Source organism: Petaurus breviceps, unplaced genomic scaffold (assembly GCF_028583685.1).
Source record: "Petaurus breviceps papuanus isolate PSGF00001 unplaced genomic scaffold, PetGlider_PUasm1.0 90925, whole genome shotgun sequence".
NCBI lineage: Eukaryota > Metazoa > Chordata > Mammalia > Diprotodontia > Petauridae > Petaurus > Petaurus breviceps.
In genome coordinates, this window is record NW_027187380.1 from 25,088,314 (window position 1) to 25,108,471 (window position 20,158).

At 34.5% G+C, this 20,158-nt stretch overlaps 1 protein-coding gene across 3 annotated transcripts in view; it reads left to right on the forward strand.

The window, feature by feature from the left end:
* The window catches only part of PRKCA (protein kinase C alpha), a 539,987-nt gene that overhangs the window by 210,368 nt on the left and 309,461 nt on the right, over nt 1-20,158 (forward strand). For all 3 annotated transcript variants that reach the window (XM_069076600.1, XM_069076601.1, XM_069076602.1), the window contains one exon: nt 8,185-8,267. In XM_069076600.1, coding sequence (XP_068932701.1) covers nt 8,185-8,267 — 83 coding nt within the window. The remainder of the gene's footprint in view (nt 1-8,184; nt 8,268-20,158) is intronic.

A 20,158-nucleotide genomic window follows, 5' to 3' on the forward strand; every position in this document is an offset into this window, starting at 1 on the left:
TCTTGATTTGGGAAATTTATATAGTATTAAAATCTTCTGTCTCAGATAGCTCCTGAGCCCCAGCAAGGGGGATGGAATGAAAATACTGCTTCCACTTGAAAATTTAAATAGAAATGGTCTGTTCTTTCTGTCCCTTTGGCTTTCATCTGTGTACCTTGTCCTCACTATCTTGTCTTTTTTTTTTTTTGCAATTCTCTTTTCAAAAATAATGAAGCACCCAGATCAGAAGGAGCTATGTATGATCAATTGAATTTTATCTAGCTAGAAAATTCAAACTAGTCATAACTTTAAAGAAAAAAGGTGGGGTGGCCAGGTGGCTCAGTGAGTAAGGGCACTGGCTCCAGTGTTGGGATGACCTGGATCAAATCAGGGCTCAGATACTTAGCACCACACCCAGAAATAACTGGCCATGTAACCTTGAGCAAGTTACTTAACCCCAATTGCTTATTAAAAAAAAAAAAGAAAAAAAAGGTAAGCTTTAGAATAGGAACTAGCTCTCAACCTGGCAGGGGAGGGAAGGAGGGAGTGGGAGAAAGGAATAGAAATGGGGAGGGAGAAAGGAGAGAGAGAAAGAGAGAGAGACAGAGAGACACACACATACACAGAGAGAGAATCATCATCATTCTTCTTGACCAAATCTAGTAGTAACTGTCTATTATCTCAGACCCAGATATCTTCATAGATTAGTCTTTATCATAGGATCCCTTCCACATTCAGAAAGGGAAATCCAAACTGCCTGCTTTCCACTTAGGCACTCAGTCTTGAAACCTCTGGGTCCAGTTCTCTCAGCTTGCATCATTTGTTTTTCCCCCAGGACAAAAAGAAACCACTAAGAGTAGCAGGCTCTCTTCTGATTATAGATCATAGTAAGTCTAAAAAATTCCATTCCAACCAGCAGAACTTCATAGTCATTTTATATTTTTCTTTGTCACAGGAAGGTTCCAGAGGTTACAGTATTTGCCCATTTCATTTGAAGATATTTAAGAGTTATTTCCCACAGTTAGATGTAGATGATTCCTAAATTGTTATCTTTAGCCCTGAGTTTTAGTTTAGTTTAGTCTTTGATGCCCACCTATGGTATGGTTGGCAGTCTTTACCTGGTTGCTCTGTCAGTCCCCCAATCTCATTTCCCAAACTGGGCTAGGCATGCATTGCTGTTGTTGTTGCTGTTGTTGTTGTTGAATCATTTTCACTTGTGTCCAACTCTTTGTGACCCCATTTGGATTTTTTTTAGCAAAGGTACTGGTCTGGTTTACCATTCCCTTCTTCAACTGATTTTATAGCTGAGGCAATGGAGGCGCACAGGGTTAAATGACTTGCCCAGGTCACACAGCTAGAAAATGTCTGAGGCCAGATTTGAATTTAGGAAGATGAGTCTTCTGACTCCAGGTAGGGCACACTATCTACTGTGCCTTCTAACAATCCATGCTTCTCCAAAAATAAATTTTTCTTTGCTTTCTTCTTTCATCTAATTATACCAATGGCCTCCCAATCTGTCATTTATTAATTCCTTACCCTTAATTGTTTTCCTTGTCTAATCAGTTAGTGGCCCTGTCATTGCCACCACTACCTGGGCAAGACCTTAGTTTAAAAAAGTCAAGGTCACCCACTGCATCCTGAGCCATATTTCTTTCCTCTTCCACACTCACTTTGTCCCATCCTGTCCCACTGACACCCTGCTTCAGGTCCTCATTATCAATGGACTAATGTGATAGTCTCCTGAATTGCTTCCTTCCCCTCATGTGTCTCCCTCTTCAATTCATCCTATGTATTTCTTTTAGAAAAATCTTTGTAAAGCGTAGTTATGATTATATTACTCATCTATCCTTCTTAATGTGTGTATGTATTTGTATTTTATTTTTCCATTTGGCAGTCTGGTAAAGCCTATGAACTTTTTAAAAAAAATAATGTTTTTAAGTGCATAAAATAAAATATGTAGGATTACAAGGGAACCAAGTTACATTGAAACACAGTTATTGATTTATTTTTTTTCATGAAACTGCAAATCTATTTTGTATAATTTGTTATTGCTTTTAAATATCATGCCATTTTCTTTTTTCCCCTTTTTTCTTCCCTTTTCTCCTCCACCCTAGAGATGGCTACCATTAGAAGCAAATATGTGCATGTGTGTGTGATACATGTATATATATTTATGTATACACACATATATACATATATCACCATTCTATACATTATCAGTTCTTTCTCTGGAGGCACATAGCATTTTCCTTGATATGTCCTTTATAGTTAATTTGGGTATTTATAATAGTCAAAATGACTTAGTCACTCAAACTTGTTCTTAAAACAATATTGCTATTACTGTATACAACATTCTCTTGGTTCTGGTTATTTCTCTTTTCATTATTTTGTTCAAGTCTATCCATGTTTTTCATTATTTTTTTATAGCACAATAGTATTCCATCACACTCATAAGGCACTAGAATTAAGGGAGCTTAGGAAAGGGTTCTGGTAGAAGGTGTGATTTCAGCTAAGCCTTGAAGGGAGAAAAAAAGGGAACCAGGAGGTAGAGGAAGAAGAACATTCCATGTATGATGGACAGCCAGTGAAAAAGCCTGGAGTCGAGATGGAATGTCCTGTTCAAGGAAAAGCAAGACAGGCCAGTGGAATTAGATGAAAGAGCATGTATGTAGGGGTTTGGGGTGGGAAATGGTATATTTAAGAGAATGGAAAAAGTGGGTAGCTTATGTTGGAATGTGGATGCCAAATAGAGGATATTTATATTGGATTGTGGAAGTGATTGGAAGCCACTAAAGTTTAATGAGTATAGAGGTGATACAGTCACAACTGTGCTTTAGGAAGCTCACTTTGACAGCTGATTAGAGGATAAACTGAAGTATAAGGCTATTACAGTAATCCATGTTTATGGTAATGAGGGGGCATATTTGAGAGATGTTACAAAGATGAAATCAACAGGCCTTAGTAACTCTCATGCATGGTGAGAGTGAGAAGTCATAGATAACACTTAAGTTTTGAGCCTGTGGGATTCAGAAGATGCTGTTACTATTACCACAATAGTAATAGGGAAATTTGAAAAGGCAGAGGGTTTGAAGAGAAAGAAAATTAGTTCGGTTTTGGGCACATTGAGTTTAGCACATTTGGGCACATTAAGTTAGACATCTTAGTCTACAAGTCATCCAATTCAAAATGTCCAGTGGGCAGTGGAAAATATGTCTGAAGGCCAACAGAGCAATTAGAGCAAAATAAGTACATTTTAGAATCAGTAGTGAGGTGATAATAATTGTATCCATGGGAAATGATGAGATCACCAAACAAAATAGTATAAAGGGAAAAAAGAACAGAGCCCAGAAAAAGAGTTCTGTGGGATGCCCATGGTTGGTTTCCATGTCCTTGATGAAGATCCAGCAAAGGATACTGAGTACAGATCAGAAACGTAATAGGAAAGAATGGTGTCACCAAACCCTAGAGAGAAGAGAGTATCAAGGAGAAGGTGATGAATGGTGTCAACTTGTCCACTCTCATGTTGCTAAAATTCCAAGGTAAAATTGAAACCAAGATAGCACCTGACTCCAAATCCACAGCCCTTCTACCATGTCTCACTGCTTATCAAATGTCAACCCCTGCTTCAGACTCCTGAATAAACCCTACTTCCCCCCGCAAAAATATGATCATTATTGATCCATGGTATAATCTGGGTTCTACATGTTCTTCATTCCTCATTTTTGTTTTTCTTCATTTCCTTTGAAATTTTAGATCTTTTGTTTTTCTAAATACATTTTAAATTATTTTGTCTATAAATTAACCCCTTGTTAATTTGACAAAACTCCAATTCTTTAATTCAGGTAATATAATTTTTTATTATGTTGTTCTGGCTCAGCCATTAGCACCAAATATGACTAATTATTTAAACTGTTCTTATATATACAAGTGTAGTCATGCAAAAAACTTGTTGTGAAAGAAAACATAGACAAAAATAAAACCCTCAGGAAAAACACAGTAAAAAAAAAAAGTATGCTTCAATCTTCATTCAGACACCAACAGTCAACATAGCCATTCTTAAGAACAAATTGGCTTGGGCCAGCTAGGTATTGCAGTGAACAGAGCATCAGGCCTGGAGTTGGAGGATCTGAGTTCAATTCCGGCCTCACATATTTGACACTTAACCAGCTGTGTGACCTTGGGCAAGTCACTTAACTCCAATTCCTTTGCTTTCCCCCCTCGAAAAGAAAAAAAAAAAACAAATTGGTTTAAAGGACTAAGACTTGATTCATTGAAGTAGTTTTTGGGTAATTCAAGTAAAAAAAAACCTGACAAAATCAATATTGAAGTAGTTTGGTCAAGGTGCAACACTGTGGAAGCCAGACATCTATTTTCAATTCAATTAGTGTTATATCCCTGCTGAATATCTTTTCCATGCTATTGTTAAGTAAAGTTTTTGTTAATTGTTAGATGGTCTGCAAGTATCTCATCTCATTCCATTCCCAACATGGAATCAACAGACATACTAGTAAGTATAGGTCCAGAATATAGTCTTATGCTTTGAAAAGATTTTTGTTTAAATAAGCATTGCATTTTGTTAAAGTCTTTTTCTGTATTCATTAACATAATCATGTATTTTTATTTCAATGTGGTTAATTATGCTAATTTTTATAATTTTGAACCATCATTGCTTTCCTAATATAAATTCAAATTGCTCATATTTAAGCTTTTTGGTCATATTGATGAAGACTTTTTATTAGAATTTAAGAAAATTGAATCATAATATTCATTATTGCTTTCACTGTTATAGTTCTCTTTCTTTTGCCACTCCTTGCTTTTAGATCCCAATATAAGTACCACATGAATGGTACAGGAAAAATATTATAGGAATTTAGAAGGAGATGAAACAGTATGAAATAGTGGAAAATGCTTTGAATTTGCAGTATGTTTTGCTTAGTTAAGTCCCTTAAACTTTCAACACTTCAATTTTCCTATCTGTAGGGAGTTGGATTAGAAGTTTTTGAAAGACTCTTTCTATGCAAAATCTTATGATTTCAGGCTTCTTTACCTGCTTACATTTATAATCTGTTAACAGAAAAAAGCTGTTACTTGGTTTTGAAGGAGATTCTTGCCCTGATGCTTTCTAGGAGGTTTACCTTTTTTTTTTTTTTTAAAGTAATTGGTGTTAAGTAACTTGCTCAAGGTTACATGGCCAGTTATTTCTGGGTGTGGTGCTAAGTATCAGAGCCCAGATTCGATCTCAGGTTATCCTGACTGCGGGGCCAGTGCTCTTACTCACTGAGCCACCTGGCTGCCCTGGAGGTTTACCTTTAATCAGCCAAATGAGTAGGTTGTAATTTTATGAAACATTCTGTTCACCTTTTGAAATTTGATAGTCCATAAATATTTGTTGATTGAACAATTGTATGTTATTTGCTAGTCTCTTTGAGCACTTTTGGCACAACAAAACAATGTTTATCGAGCTTAACAAAGTGTTTATGATTTTTGGAGTTGTTCAGATTTTAGCTATATCATGCTTTGTAAAGCATTCAATTAATAAGCATTTAGTAAGTGCCTATTATATTCCAGGCACTGTACTACGCACTGGGGATTAAAAAAAAAAGCAAAAGATAATCCCTGCCCTCATAGAGTTTACAATCTAGTGGGGGAGATAATATGTAAATAAATATGTATACAAAGAAAGTTATATACAGGGTAACTAGGATACAATTAATAGGGGGAAGTCATTGGAATTAAGAGGGGCTGGCAAGCCTTCCTGGAGAAGATGATATTTTAGTTGGGACTTAGAGGAAGCCAGAGAGGTCAGTAGTCAGAGCAGAGAAGGTATAGCACTCTAGGTATGGGGGACAGCCAGAGAAAATGCCTAGAGCTGAGAGATGGAGTGTTTTGTTCATGGAACAGCTAAGAAGTCACTGTCACTGAATGGATGAGTATATATAAGAGAGTATAGCATAAGAAAATAATGATATAGGAGGAGTCTAGGTTATGAAGGGCTTTGAATGACAAAAGAATACTTTGTATTTGTTCCTGGTAGCAATAGCAAGTCACTGGAGTTTACTAAGTAGGGGAGTGACATGATCAGACCTATGCTTTAGGAAAATATCTTTAGTGACTGAATGGTGGATAGATTGGAGTAGGGAAGAACTTGAAGCAGGTATACCTACCAACAGGGTATTGTAATAATCATGGTGTGAGGTGATGAGGGCCTGTTTTAGGTGGCAGAGTCAGAGGAGAGAAGGGGAAGTACCCAAGAGATGTTGCAAAGGTGAAATCTAAAGCCTTGGCAGTAGCTTGGATATGGGCAGTGAAAGATGGTGTTGACTTCTGGTTGTGAGCCTTATTGATTGGGAGGATGGTGTTGTCCTCTGTAGTAACAAAGTAGGTATGAGATGGTTGAGGGTTTAGGGGAAAAGATAACAAGTTAAGTTTTGGACATACTGAGTTTAAGATGTTTACTGGACATTCAGTTCAAGATCTCTGAAAGTCAGTTGGAGATATAAGATTGGATGTCAACAGAGAGATTGGGGCAGGAAAATAATTTGGTAATCACCAGCATAGAGATGATAATTTCATCCATGGGAGAAGATGTGATGACCAAATAATAGAAGGAGAAGGGGAAAAGGTACAGAACAGAACCCCACACCTATAGTTAGAGGATATGATCTGGAAGAGGATCCAGGGAAAGAGACAGAGAAGGATCATTTAGGTTGGAGCAAAACCAGGAAAGAGTGATATCCTGAAAACCTGGAGAGAAGAGAGTATCAAGGAAGAGAGAAGGATCAATAGTGTCAAAGACTACAGAGAGGTCAAGGAGAATGAGGATTGAGAAAATACGATTGGATTAACAACTAAAATCATTAGTAACTTTTGAGAGAGGAATTTTGGTGAAATGATAAAGTTGGAAGTCAGTGGTTAAGGTTTAAGAATTCAGTGAGAAGAGAGAAGGGAAGGGGCATGGGGAGGTTGTCATCAAGCGGCAGTAAGTTTTCAGTAAGAGCTAGTAGATGGAAGGAGTGGGAGAGGAATAGATTTAAGATGAAGGAAAGTTTGTTGTCCATGGAACAGGCATTCCAGAGGGCACAGTGAAACAAGTCATAGGTGACCTATCATGTCCCTTCTAACTGAGATTTTGCAAAGATGTTAAATATCATTTTAAAAAATCTAAATGTTTATGAACTTTTAGTATGGAGATTACTCCCACATACCCAACACTGAAGTTCCACAATCCATGTGTAATTTATAGTCCTAGAAAGTTGCATAGGTCATTGAGAGGTTGAGACATTGTTACACATTTAGAATGTGTCAGAGACAGACCTTAAATTTATCTTTCTCCAAGTCTAGCTTTCTATTCATTGTGCAATAATGCCTTTTGGAACATGGCATGGAATATATCATTCTTTCATTTTATACTGGTGGATTGGTGACAATGAATTCCTAAAGTATGGGGAGGATAATTCTGTGTATTTGTAATAAATATATACATATGTGTGTATGTGTGGTTTTGTTGTTCAGTTATTTCAGTTGTGTCCTACTCTCCATGATCTCATTTGAGATTTTCTTGGCAAAGATATTAGAGTGGTTTGCCATTTCCTTCTTCAACTCATTTTACAGATGAGAAAACTGAGGGAAACAAAGTTAAGTGACTTGTCCAGGGTCACACAGCTAGTAATTATATGAGGCCAGATTTGAGCTAAGGTCTTCTTGACTCCCAATACTCTATCCACTGAGCCACTTAGCTGTCCTATTACAAGGTACATACATACATGCATAAGTATGTACCTTCATGTATATACGTGTGTATGCACATAGATATGTGTGTATATGCATGTACATGGAGAGGAATTATGATGATAACTCACATTTACATAGCACTTGAAACTTTGCAAAGTTATATAATCTAATTCGAGCTTCAGAACAACCATTCAAAATAAAGGTATTATATGTATTATTATTCTGAATTTATTGGTGAGGCTTACATGAATCACCTGACTTGTTTATGGTGACAGAGCTAATGTTATACAATCATTGAAGGTTAAAATTTATTGAAGATGGTGATGCATCTATATTTAATTCAGTAGTGAACACTACAAGTCTTTGAATGAATGCCATGTGATTGCTTTTTAAAGCTTTCCATTTATAGTCAAATTAAAATTGTTTGAGCAAGTGAGAACTTTCTTTAATTGTGGTTTATTTTCTCCCTACCAGTTTGCTGTTTTGTCGTTCACAAGAGGTGCCATGAATTTGTCACTTTCTCTTGTCCGGGTGCAGATAAAGGGCCTGACACTGATGTAAGTATATGCAGATGTCTTCTGCTTCACAGTCTTTGTCTGACAATTTTTACAATTGTTGTTCTGGCCATTTTTTGTATGTAGTCATGATAGATGGCATTTTTTCCTGAACTTCCTTATGTTATGAGGTTGCATCAAGTAATAGGGTAATGACACTGAGTTCCACACCATGACAATTGTTTATTGTTGCATATACTATGAAAAGTTTGTCCTGCTATATAAAATACTTGTAATTTCCCCTGTAAACATATTGATGAGTCATAAATGGAACATAAATCTGGCTTCATTTCACTTCAAATAGCTTATTGAATGAGTCTTGTATTGTACTCCACTGATGTAATAAAATGTTGCTTGTTTGCTTCCTGTGATTTTCGATGCCTTTTCATTATGCATTATGCATCCCCCTATTGAATAAAATAATTTAACATCTGTTTAGAAGAACAATACTTTCAGAAGCAATCTTTCTCAGAGCACATAATGTAGTTTATTTATGCCCCAATTCTATTCTGTCTTTACCATTATTTCCTTGAGTTTCTCAGTTGTTCTAGAAATGGGATATATTGGTCAAAATATAAAAATACATGGGGAATATTAACATCTAAAATGCATGTAGAGAAAGAGGATGAAAATAAAAGTGATAGAATGGATTTAAGGATTTTATAAAAAAAACAGGTGTTACAGTAATATTCTACTCATTCTTCTCCCAATTCCTTGAACTGGCATTAGTTAACATAAGAGAAAGCTGAAAAAGATGAGATGGAAAAGGTTACTAGAAAACTCATTGGAAGATAAATCCTGAGATTCTTATCTATATCTTTTCATAAATCCTCCTTAAAAATATGTACATATGTTAGTCCAAGGTATCTCTCTGTCACTGGTTCATGGGTATTTATTTTGTGATAAGTCAAATTTATGACAAGTCAAAACCTAGGACAAAAAGATTCTTAAATGCCCCATCTCTTATTTTCATTTGCATTCTTTGCTTGGAAAAAATATTGATAATCTCTTCTGTTTCAAATATTCCATTCAAATATATATTTTTTAAAACAATCAGAGTTAAGTAACTTGCTCAAGGTTACATGGCCAGTTATTTCTGGGTGTGGTGCTAAGTATCTGAGCCCAGATTTGATCCCCAGGTCATCCTGACACTGGAGCCGGTGCTCTTACTCGCTGAGCCACCTGGCCGCCCCTAAGCAACTGGGGTTAGGTAACTTGCTCAAGGTTACATGGCCAGGTGTTTCTGGGTGGGTGCTAAGTGTCTGAGCCCAGGATTCGATCCCCAGTTCATACTGACACTGGAGCCAGTGCTCTTACTCGCTGTGCTACCTGGCCGCTCCGCATTCAAATATTTCTTTGAATTGTGTGGTTGAAATTAATTCTTCCATTGGCACTTATTCCTCTGAAGCCTTTACTATTTTTTTCTCAATAACCTTTTCATTCTAGTCATGGCTAATTATTTAATAGAAAAAAAATAATTCTTGTGAGATTCAGAAGTCCTTTCCCTTGTTTTCACATAAGGAATGGTAGAAGTTAATGGGAAACAGTTGACAAGGGGATACAATACACAATAGATGTGTTAGTATTCAGAATATTGCACTATTAGCCTTGTCCTTTGACTTCATAACTAGTCTTGCAAAACTTTCATTTGACCTTTTTCTATTCATCTTTTTCTTCCCTGTTTTATACTAAACAATCTCAGTTTGAGGGCTTAGAAAAGGAATGAGTAGGAATACTATTTATCCTAAAATATCCTTTTGCATGCCTGCATCTATTATACCCCTTTTGTTTTCACCTGACCCAAAAACATTATGGGATGATAATTTTACCACTCCTTTTCTTGTGTCTTCCTCCTTGCATTGTATTCTGTCCTTTTTCTCTCTTCTCTTGCTATTTTGTAATTTCTCTCCTTTTTTTCTCCCTGATGCTGGGAATGTATAGTAGCAGTGATCATGGTGATAGAACAAGAGGAAGAGAAATAGACATTTCTTACTGGATTTATTTCAATCCCCTTCTCTCCATCTCCTTCAAATACTTCTTAATTTCTTTAATAATACTTAATTAAAGATGGAAATCTATTATCCAGTTCTTTGAACCATCTGTGTTCTTGTTCTCTTAATCATTTATTCATTTAACAAATGTTTATTAAGGACCTAATATATGCCAGGCAGTTTGCTAGGAATTAAGAATACAAAAATAAAATTTTTTATGCCTTTTAAGGGGTTTGCATGCTATCATGTAATATAGTTTTTGCAAGGAAAAATATGCACAAATATAAACAAGTTATTTTCTTTTTTTTTAAGCAATTGGGGTTAAGTAACTTGCTCAAGGTTACACGGCCAGTTATTTCTGGGTGTGGTGCTAAGTATCTGAGCCCAGATTCAATGCCCAGGTCATCCCGACAGTGGGGCCAGTGCTCTTACTCACTGAGCCACCTGGCCGCCCCTAAGCAACTGGGGTTAAGTAACTTGCTCAAGGTTACACAGCCAGGTATTTCTGGGTGGGTGCTAAGTGTCTGAGCCAAGATTCCATCCCAGGTCATCCCGACACTGGAGCCGGTGCTCTTACTCGCTGTGCTACCTGGCCATTCCAACAAGTTATTTTCTAATGGGAGGGTGGGAAAGATTAGAATCAATATGGGCTTTCTGTGGAAGGTGATACCTGGTCTGATATTTGAAGGAAGCTAGGGAATGTATTGAATATAAGGGATAAGGGGATTGAAAAGATGATAATACCTGAGTTTGCAAACCTGGTGGCCTGGAAGATTGATGGTATTTTCTAAATCATTCTTTATTGTAGAGCCTAAAACTGGGTATGAGGATATTGAAAGTTAAAAGTTCACTAAATAGATTGGGGAGTTATTTTGTGGCCTTTGGTTTTGACATGCTCTTTTCTTACTTCCCTCCCAATTGTATGCAAGGGTTTTTAAAAGAATCTTAATAAAACATCAAATGGATGGTGGTGAACCCCGTCATACATACGTTTTAATATTCTTCCAAAAGAAGTTGATAGAAAACTTCTTTATGTTGGAGAAAGTTACTTTACATCTTGAAACATGGAAAGGATTAGCTAGTTTTATCTGTCTTACAGTGGAACAGACATCTTTTAAAGAGTAAAATGTTTGTTTTTGATCTTCTTAGTTAAAAGATGTATTGTACACTATTTACAATAAATAAATCAGCTCTTCTTTCTCTAACCAAATGTTAATTTTACTTAAGTTGCATAAATTTTTGCAGAGACTCATAAGAGGGGCATGGATGGGGACTCTTGATTACTATGCAATGCAGATAATACTGTTGAGGAACAATTTTCCAAATATTTAGAGATGAGAAGCACTGAGGGATTTTTCTTCTTCTGTCCTCTTCAGTTAAAAATGGAGAGGACCTTGGAGACCATCTAGTGTACTCCACTCATTTTATAATTGAGGAAACTGAAGCCCCAAGAAATTAGACATCTGTGATCTGTGAAACAAACATCTGTTCTGCTTTTTGTATAAAAATGATAAGTGTTTATTTCTTCTTTCATTTAGCCAATCGTTATTAAGTACTTCCTATGTGCATAGCACAATGCTAGATGTTGAAGGCCTCTTACCTTCATGTTAACTGCAATCAAGCAAGTCGGCTTGGGAGACAAAATGTATACATATGAAAAGTGAAAGAAAACTAATATTTTGTATCACACACAAGTAATCTTAAGCTTCCATGTAGTATTATTACTTTCAGAATTATTAAATGCTACAAAATGATTTTCATAGGGAAAGGTTTCTCTTTATGTTATTTTACTTGATCCTCACATGGTAGTAAATATCATAAATCAGTCTATGATTAAATGCCTAATGAGTGAAAGAGACACCATATGCCATTAAAGGATGAAGACATTAGTGGAGGTGGAATTAGGAAAATGAGACTCAATTCTCTGCTCTTATGCTTAACTTAGTGATCCTAGGCAAGTCACTTAACCTTGACATGCTTCAATTTCTTCTATAAAAAGAAATGTTAAAACCTAGCTCATTACTTCATAGGTATATTGTGAGCAATGTATAACTTACACCTTAAAGTACTTTAAATGTATTGACCTTCTTCGTAATTATACAGTATTATCTTGTGGAAATAACACCTAATTGAGTTCCATTTGTACATCTGAAGCTTAGGCCATTATCAGGTTATTGAACATCTCTGACATTCATTTTCTTCATTTGTTGGGATGTTAGTAATTCCTTATAACCAAGAAAAAAGAAAAGAGAAAAAAATCTTTAGCAAAGCTAACCAACTTATCGATCAAGTCTGACAACATATACCATACAATCTCCATTATTTCCAACCACTCTGAAGAAAGGAAGGAAGGTATTCCCATATCTCTTTTTCAGAGAGTCCAGTTTAGTTAGTATACATATATGATTTTAAAAAATCCATTTTCTCATCTATGAGCATCTACTTTGTAAATTCTTTTCTACTACATAAAAGTGATGCTCTAACTATTTTGGTGTATGTTGCACATACTTCTATCCTTGATTTCTTTCTTCATAGCAGTAACATATTTCAATCAATGGGAGTAGGCATTTTAGCCAATTTCTCATCATAATGCCAAATTGTTTCCCAGAATGCTTAAGCAAATTTATAACTTCATACCATTTTATTAATGTGTCAGTCTTCTCACAATATCTCCAGTATTATCAATTTCCATCATTTGTCATCTTTGTTAATTTGGTAGGTGTGAAGTGAAACCCCAGATTTGTTTTGATTTGTGTTCTTCTTCTTATTAGTGATTTGTTATAGTCTTTTTTTTTTTACTGTTGCTAATAGTCTGCAACTTTTCTTTTGAAAAGTTGTTTATATTATTAGCCACTGATTTTTGGCCTTCATATTTTTTTTTTTAATTTCCTACATATCTTGGTTATTAGAGCCTATGAAAGATAAAAAATTTAGTTTTTATTTTTTTCTTTTCTTTTAAAAAATTTATTTACTATTAGTTTACAACATTTAGTTCCAAAAGTTTTTAAGTTCCAAATTTTCTCCCCCTTTTCTCCCTTCCTCCAAGCCCTACCTTGCGCATGTTGGCATGCAATCTGATATAGGTTCTAAAATGTAGTTTTTCCAAATCAGTTGCTTCCTTTATCAGTTATCTGTTCAAAACTTTTTCAATTTCATATAATAGATATTGTTTACTTTATTATTTATTTTTATATTTTTTATCCCTTATTTACTTAAGCATTCTTCCCCTAGTTATAATTGTGAAGGTGCCCAATATTGTTCTCTCTTAATTGTTTTATGGTATGAATTTATTTTGAGCTTATTGTACTATCTAGTATTTAAGGTATTGAACTAATTTTTCCAATTCCAATTCATTCCAAATTCCCCTACATTTAGGTCAAATAGGGTATTTTTTTCCCCACCTCCTTTATATTCTTACATTTATTGAAGGCTGAATTACTTATTTTGATTGTTTCTGAGCTACCTTTATTCATTCATTCAATAAATACTTAATAAGTGTCTACTATTTGCCAGATGCTATGCTAAGTACTGGGATACAAAAAAAGGGCAAAAAGCAATCCCTGCCCTCTGCTTTTCTATTTTTCAACCAGTATATAACGGTTTTTGATGATTACTAATTTGTGATATACTTTGACTTCTCTTCCTCTTTTATTTCTACTTTTTCATCTAGAGATTCTAGATTTCTTCCCCCAAATGAATTTTGTTGTTATGTGTTCTTGTTCTGTAATGTACCCACTTGATAATTTAATTGTATAACACTAAAATTTTGCAAATTAATCTAGGAAAGTCATAATTTTGGTTATATTGTCATAGCCCAGTCCTGAGTCTGAGGACTGATTATTCCTTGTTATTTACATGATTTTTAATTTCACTTAACAGTTTTTTTGTGGTTGTAGCTATATAAATTTAGAGTATGTTTTGCTAGATCCACTCCCAGATATTTTATTTATTTTGTAGATTTTAAAATGACTTTTTATTATTTCCTCTTGATTTTGTCATTCCTTTATAGAAGTATTATTTAATTTTCTGAGTTCATTTTGTAATGACAAATTATTGAAGGTATTATTTTTATCAATTATTTTTATATTATTTGCTAATTGGCACAATTTTGTCTCCTCCTTGCTTATCTTTATGCCTTTAATTTCTTTTTCTTGTCTTATCCTATCACCAACATTCCAACAACATCAAGGATAATAATAACTAGCATTTATATAGCACTTAATGGTTTGCTCATAGTATCTACAAGGAAGGTTTTATTATTATCCCATTTTATAGATGAAGAAATAGAAGCCGAGAGAAGTCAGCTGACTAGAATATAGCTAGAAAGTGACTGCGGATTTTTAATTGTGATCTCTTTAAGTCCAGTGCTCTTGCTGTTATATAACCTTTTGTCAACTAATAGTGGGGAAAGTGGGCATCCTCGTTTTACTGCTGAATTTTCTGGGAAACTTCTATTGTTTCCCACTGCATATAATACTTTCTGCTTTGAGATACATACCTTTAAAATAATATTTAAATAAAAAGGTCCTTAATCTATGGAGAGTGCTTTTTTTTAACAGCACGAATGACTTATATTTTGTAAAAAAAAATATGTATCCATTCATATAGTCACTTGCTTTAGAATGATTTTGTTTTCGATATGGTTAATTATGTTAATTGCTTCCTTAGTGTTGAGTCACCCTTATATTCTTGGTATAATTCCAACTTGATCATAGCGAATAATTCTTTGTTATTATTGCTATAGTCGTTAGGCCAGAATTTTATTTAGTACTTTTGAATTGGTATTCATTAATGATATTGGTGTATAATTTCTCTTGCTTTGTTCTTTCCTGTTTTTAGGTATTAGGATCATATTTGTATCATCAAAAGAAATTTTTACTTCAATTTTAAAAACTAATTTGTATACTGTGGGAATTAATTTTTGAGGCCATAGACACTGAAGAAAAATATTTCCTCTGAATGTCACACAAAATTGAGAGAATCTAGGGCTAATTAACTTTTTCTTACACAGAGATACTTCACTCCCTCCACCACCACCCCCTTTGGCACACTTAAAATTAATTTTATTATTTACAGGGTAGAACACTGAGCCCAGATGTAATTAATACCTCATTTATCCATTGGAATTTGGCTTGAACTTACAGATACAGACAATGTGTCTTATTGTGTATTTTAGTTGCTTGGATTTGCATCTTGAAAAATTTGCAAGATTTTCAGCTTTGCTTCATAGAATAATAAGAGTAGATTTTCTGTGAAGGAAAAAAGTATGCAAAACTCTACATGAAGATCTGGATAAAGCTGATTTTTTATACTTTGTATTTCCTCCTATTGAGCATTTGGTTTTTATGACTTTTTTCTTATCTAATCATGCCTCTATTTCCTTGAAATATCTTTATTATATAGTGTCTTGATATTATTTTTATGAATATCTTATCTCCCCTGTTTATGCCATGAACTCTTTGAATCAGGGGTTTCTTCTTTGTTGTCCACATATGGTCTCACATATAGTAAGTGTGTAATGGGGTAATTTTTATCTAATCACCAAATTTTAAAACTTGGAATCCCACAAATTTATTTATATAGGTAGCATGGTGTAGTGGTAGAGATTTGGCTTGGAGTTAAGAACACCTGGGTTCCTATTCTAACGTTGATATATACTAGTTATCTAATCATAGACAAAGTATTTAACTTCCCTATGCCCTAGGCACCTCTTTAAGACTATATATTATAAAAGAATTGTTAATCTACATTGGTAAAGGGCATTTTCAGAGTGAAACACACAACCTACTCCAACCATATATGAGATGACATGTGAAGTTAAAGAGTCTTTAATAATAATACATATGAGTCACTCACATGTCAATAATTTGGGCAAGGGGAGTCTGCTTAAGTCCTTAGGTATCTACTGCAGAAAAAGTAGATGCAGCTTGAATTAAGGATAGAGGGACGGCTAGGTGGTGCAGTGAATAGAGCACTGGCCCTGGAGTCAGGAGGACCTGAGTTCAACTCTGGCATCAGACACTTAACACTTACTAGACGTGTGACCTTGGGCAAGTCACTTAACTCCAAATTGTCCTGCCTTCCCGCCTCCAAAAAGGAAAAAAAAATTAAGGATAGAAAGCCAGTTGAAATCAAAGAATTCTCTCCATCCATGCTGATTGCATGTCCCTCTACACATTATTGGATAGTCTCCATGGGTTGCTGTGGCATGAAGAATAGTATTGTCTGGTGTTAATTTTCTGATGATGAACCTCTTTAGATTTAGGCTGTGCCTTGTTTTTATAGACTTGTGATCTGTCACCACTCCCAAACTCATATCTTTCCAGCATAGTAAAACCATGGCAGAGTTCCTTTTCATCAGTTCAGCTGTTTGACAATTAAGGGTTATCTTCGTTTTATAAAGAGGCATTGAAAAAGTACTTAATTTCCAGTCTACCTATGAATGCTACCACGTCAATTTTTTTCCAGTAGTCAGGTTTTCCTTCTGCTTTGTCTCATTGTGCTGCAGTATAGACAGACATAGCATCTAGAGGAATAGTAGGGAGGCAGATAGTGGGGATTCTGAGATTGTGCTTGTGAATCTTTGTTATGGACCTATTTTAGCCTTCTTCATCCAGCTGTCCTTCCTAGCTGTTCTCCTACATCTTCCCTAAAGCCAAGTCACCCTCTTTGTTCACTCTTCTAATTAGTAACTGTATTTCTTTCTCCAGTCTCAGAAGGCTGAGTTGAAGAAAGACTTCATGAAATAGCTGGCATAACCTAATCCTTGAAAGGAAGAGAAACAACTAGGAGTTTCTTGAGGCCAAAGTGATTAAGAACAATGTTTTAGGCATGGGGAACATCTTGTTCAAAGAACACTTAGGGCAATGGATATGGACATTTTTATACTATGTTATACCATGTTCAAACCTATTCTCAAATACTCTAATTCAGAATTTCCCCTTGAACCATGAAATTATGGTTGGGAGAATAATATACTCAATGCTGAAAGACAGCAACTTATTAAAATAAAATATTTTTGCTTGATGTATTTTTTTCATAAATATGATTTAGCTAGAGAAATCTTAAAAAGAGTCAAGGGAATGGAAAAATGAAAATGTGTTCAAGGGGGTTAAAGCATTTTGAAATATACTCTAAGCAACATTTTCTTTCAGCTGTTTTATTTTCATTAATCTCCAAAGTTTTCAGCAAATGACTTTGGGCTATGGAGGGGAAAATATCTGCATAATGTTGTGTAATAGACAATTCTGTAATAACCATATATTCTGGTGAATTTTTAAAAACCTCACCAGGGTAGCAGAATCCTGGAGGCTACAGGAAGAGGAAAGCATGTAAAAGGCTTATGTAGTCATCCAAATATTTGGAAACACTAAATGAAATAAATTAACACATGAAAAGATAGAGCTTTTCTTGATTCAAACCTTCAAGTTTGTAAAGCTATTAAAAATAAAGGAAAATCAATATAAGTAGAATAAGAGTAGTAATTTGGGGAAAATTTGTTGTGTAATAATTCTCTGATAAGGGACTGATATTCAAGATAATGAGTAAATTTTCACTGATTGGTAAGTGAAAGCCAAGCATGAGCAGCTTTCCAGAGGACTGTTGGTGTGAATAGCTTTAAGGTTCTGATTACATAGTATAATGAACTCTATTTATTCAGCAGTAAACTAAGATAAAACATTGACAGAAGCCAGTATACATTCTACAGTATACATTCTAATGGTGGACAAGAAAACTTTAAAAAGACTTGAAAATCAGGGAAGGGAAGAGGGATGGCACTTGGTAGGGTCCCTTAAATATTGAAGAGCTGTTATAGAAGAGGAATTAGATACTCAATATGCCTTCAGTGGGCAGAACTATGCCTTTAGAGACATGATGAAGTCACAGGTGGACAGATTTTAGGTTCACTTTAACATGGAATTTTTAAATAATTAGAACCATATGAAAATGAAAGTTGTTAGTTTCTGGTCACTTAAAATGATCAAAGATTAAATAATCACTTTTTAATGATACTTTAAAGAGGAGTCTTATTTTGGGTGGTAGTTTAAACTAGGTAACCTAAAAGATGCCTTTGTACTATAAATCTATATTTTTGTTTATGTCTACATGTTTTTATGTAAAATTACATGTTTGTGTTTATAAACAAATATATTTTAAAAAATAGGTGGCTGGTGAGATCCTACTTGACTTAAATATCAGAAATAGTCATGATTCCTATTTTTGTTTTATTGACATGTGTTGTTTTAAATTACATTGCTTTTGAACTAAACTATGCTGTTTCCCCATTGAATGTATGGTTACTTAATAGAGAATAAACAAAACAGCCTTTGTGTGGGTGGTCTTTTAATTCAGATGCCCAAATTCTGTGCTTGTGACAAGGTTGCAAATTAACCGCAACTCTATTTTTGAGAAATACTTCAAATATTTTGACCTCCTGCTAGCATATATACTTTCTGTTGATGATCATAGCATAAAATATACAACAGCCAAAATGCTTGGCTTCAGTGTACATCAAGTAGGTGACCACATTCTTCTTTTGCTCACTTGCTAATACAGAGTAGTCAATGAATAAAGAACATTTTTTCAGTGCCTTGGTATGTATGTAGGTGAAATAACTTTACCTACAGGTGAGGGAAAAAAATTATATCCAAAGAGTGGTTTCGGTTGATATACCAATTTTTGTGTTATAGTGAAATCAGGCAACATAGGTAAATTTTTTTTCTTTACTTCCACCTCAGCCATAGGAGAGAGGCAAATGCAAAGAACCTATGAATGTTGGTTGGCCTAGTATAGAGAAGAAAAGAAAAAAAATCTTCTTTTCCTTCCCATAATACTTGTATTGTATTATCTTATAATATATAATGAGCCATATATAAAGAAATTTCTATTATATGATGATGGGATATTTTAGAAGTTTCTGGGAGCTAGTAATATCCTCCACTTTAAATGTTTAAGAGAAATATAAGCATGAAACTCTAGGGTATATTTTCTTTTTTAGGTTATTTTCTTTTAAATAACATGGCTCACTTTCTATATTTTGGGGCCTTTGGCTGTCTACAAAAAGCTTAAGCTGACTTGTGGCTATCAGGATCTTCCTAAAGAGAGTTGATAAACCTGTTAACCTAATTTTAAATCTCCTTAAAATTGGCAGATGCATGGTATTTATAGTGTTCTGAATCAGTACCACAAAATTCACAATATGAATTTTAAAATAGTTACATAATTAGAGAATATGTTGACAGAAGAGGAGATGTAACTCCTCAAAATGCTATACCCAAAATAAATGCTTTAAGTATGCTAAATTTGGTGTATATTTTGGTCTGGTAATTATTTCTTTTTTAAAAAATCATTTTTATTGATGCCTTTTATTTTTACATCATCTTTATTTCCTAATCTCTCACAGTTACAGAAGGCTAAAAGTAGAGGATGGTGGGGGATTTGGGAAGATGGTAGGGAATATTGAGTGAAAAGGGTTGCATTGGAGATAAGTCCTGCGCTTGATTATTGTGAGACCTGTCTTCCACCATCTAATTATTGCTTGGGGTCATATTATGACCCTTTTAGGGCATGGATCTCTTACTTTATTTTTCTTTTTCATTTAACTTTTTCTTTTATTTCAGGACCAAAAAGGTAGGAAAAAATAAATAGTAGGGAGGAGGAAAGGGAAGAATTATTTTTAATAACATTAACCAAACTAATGGAGTAAACAAAATTCCAGAAAACCCATTTAACCTATTTAAGGGAACAAGCTATTTTAAAATACTTTAAAAGTATTCACATATATATGTATATGTATATATATATATATATATATTCAGTACACTAATTATGAATTGTTCTTACTTATATGTTCATTAGGATCTCCCACTTTAGAAATCACTGAATCACTGATATAAATAATGA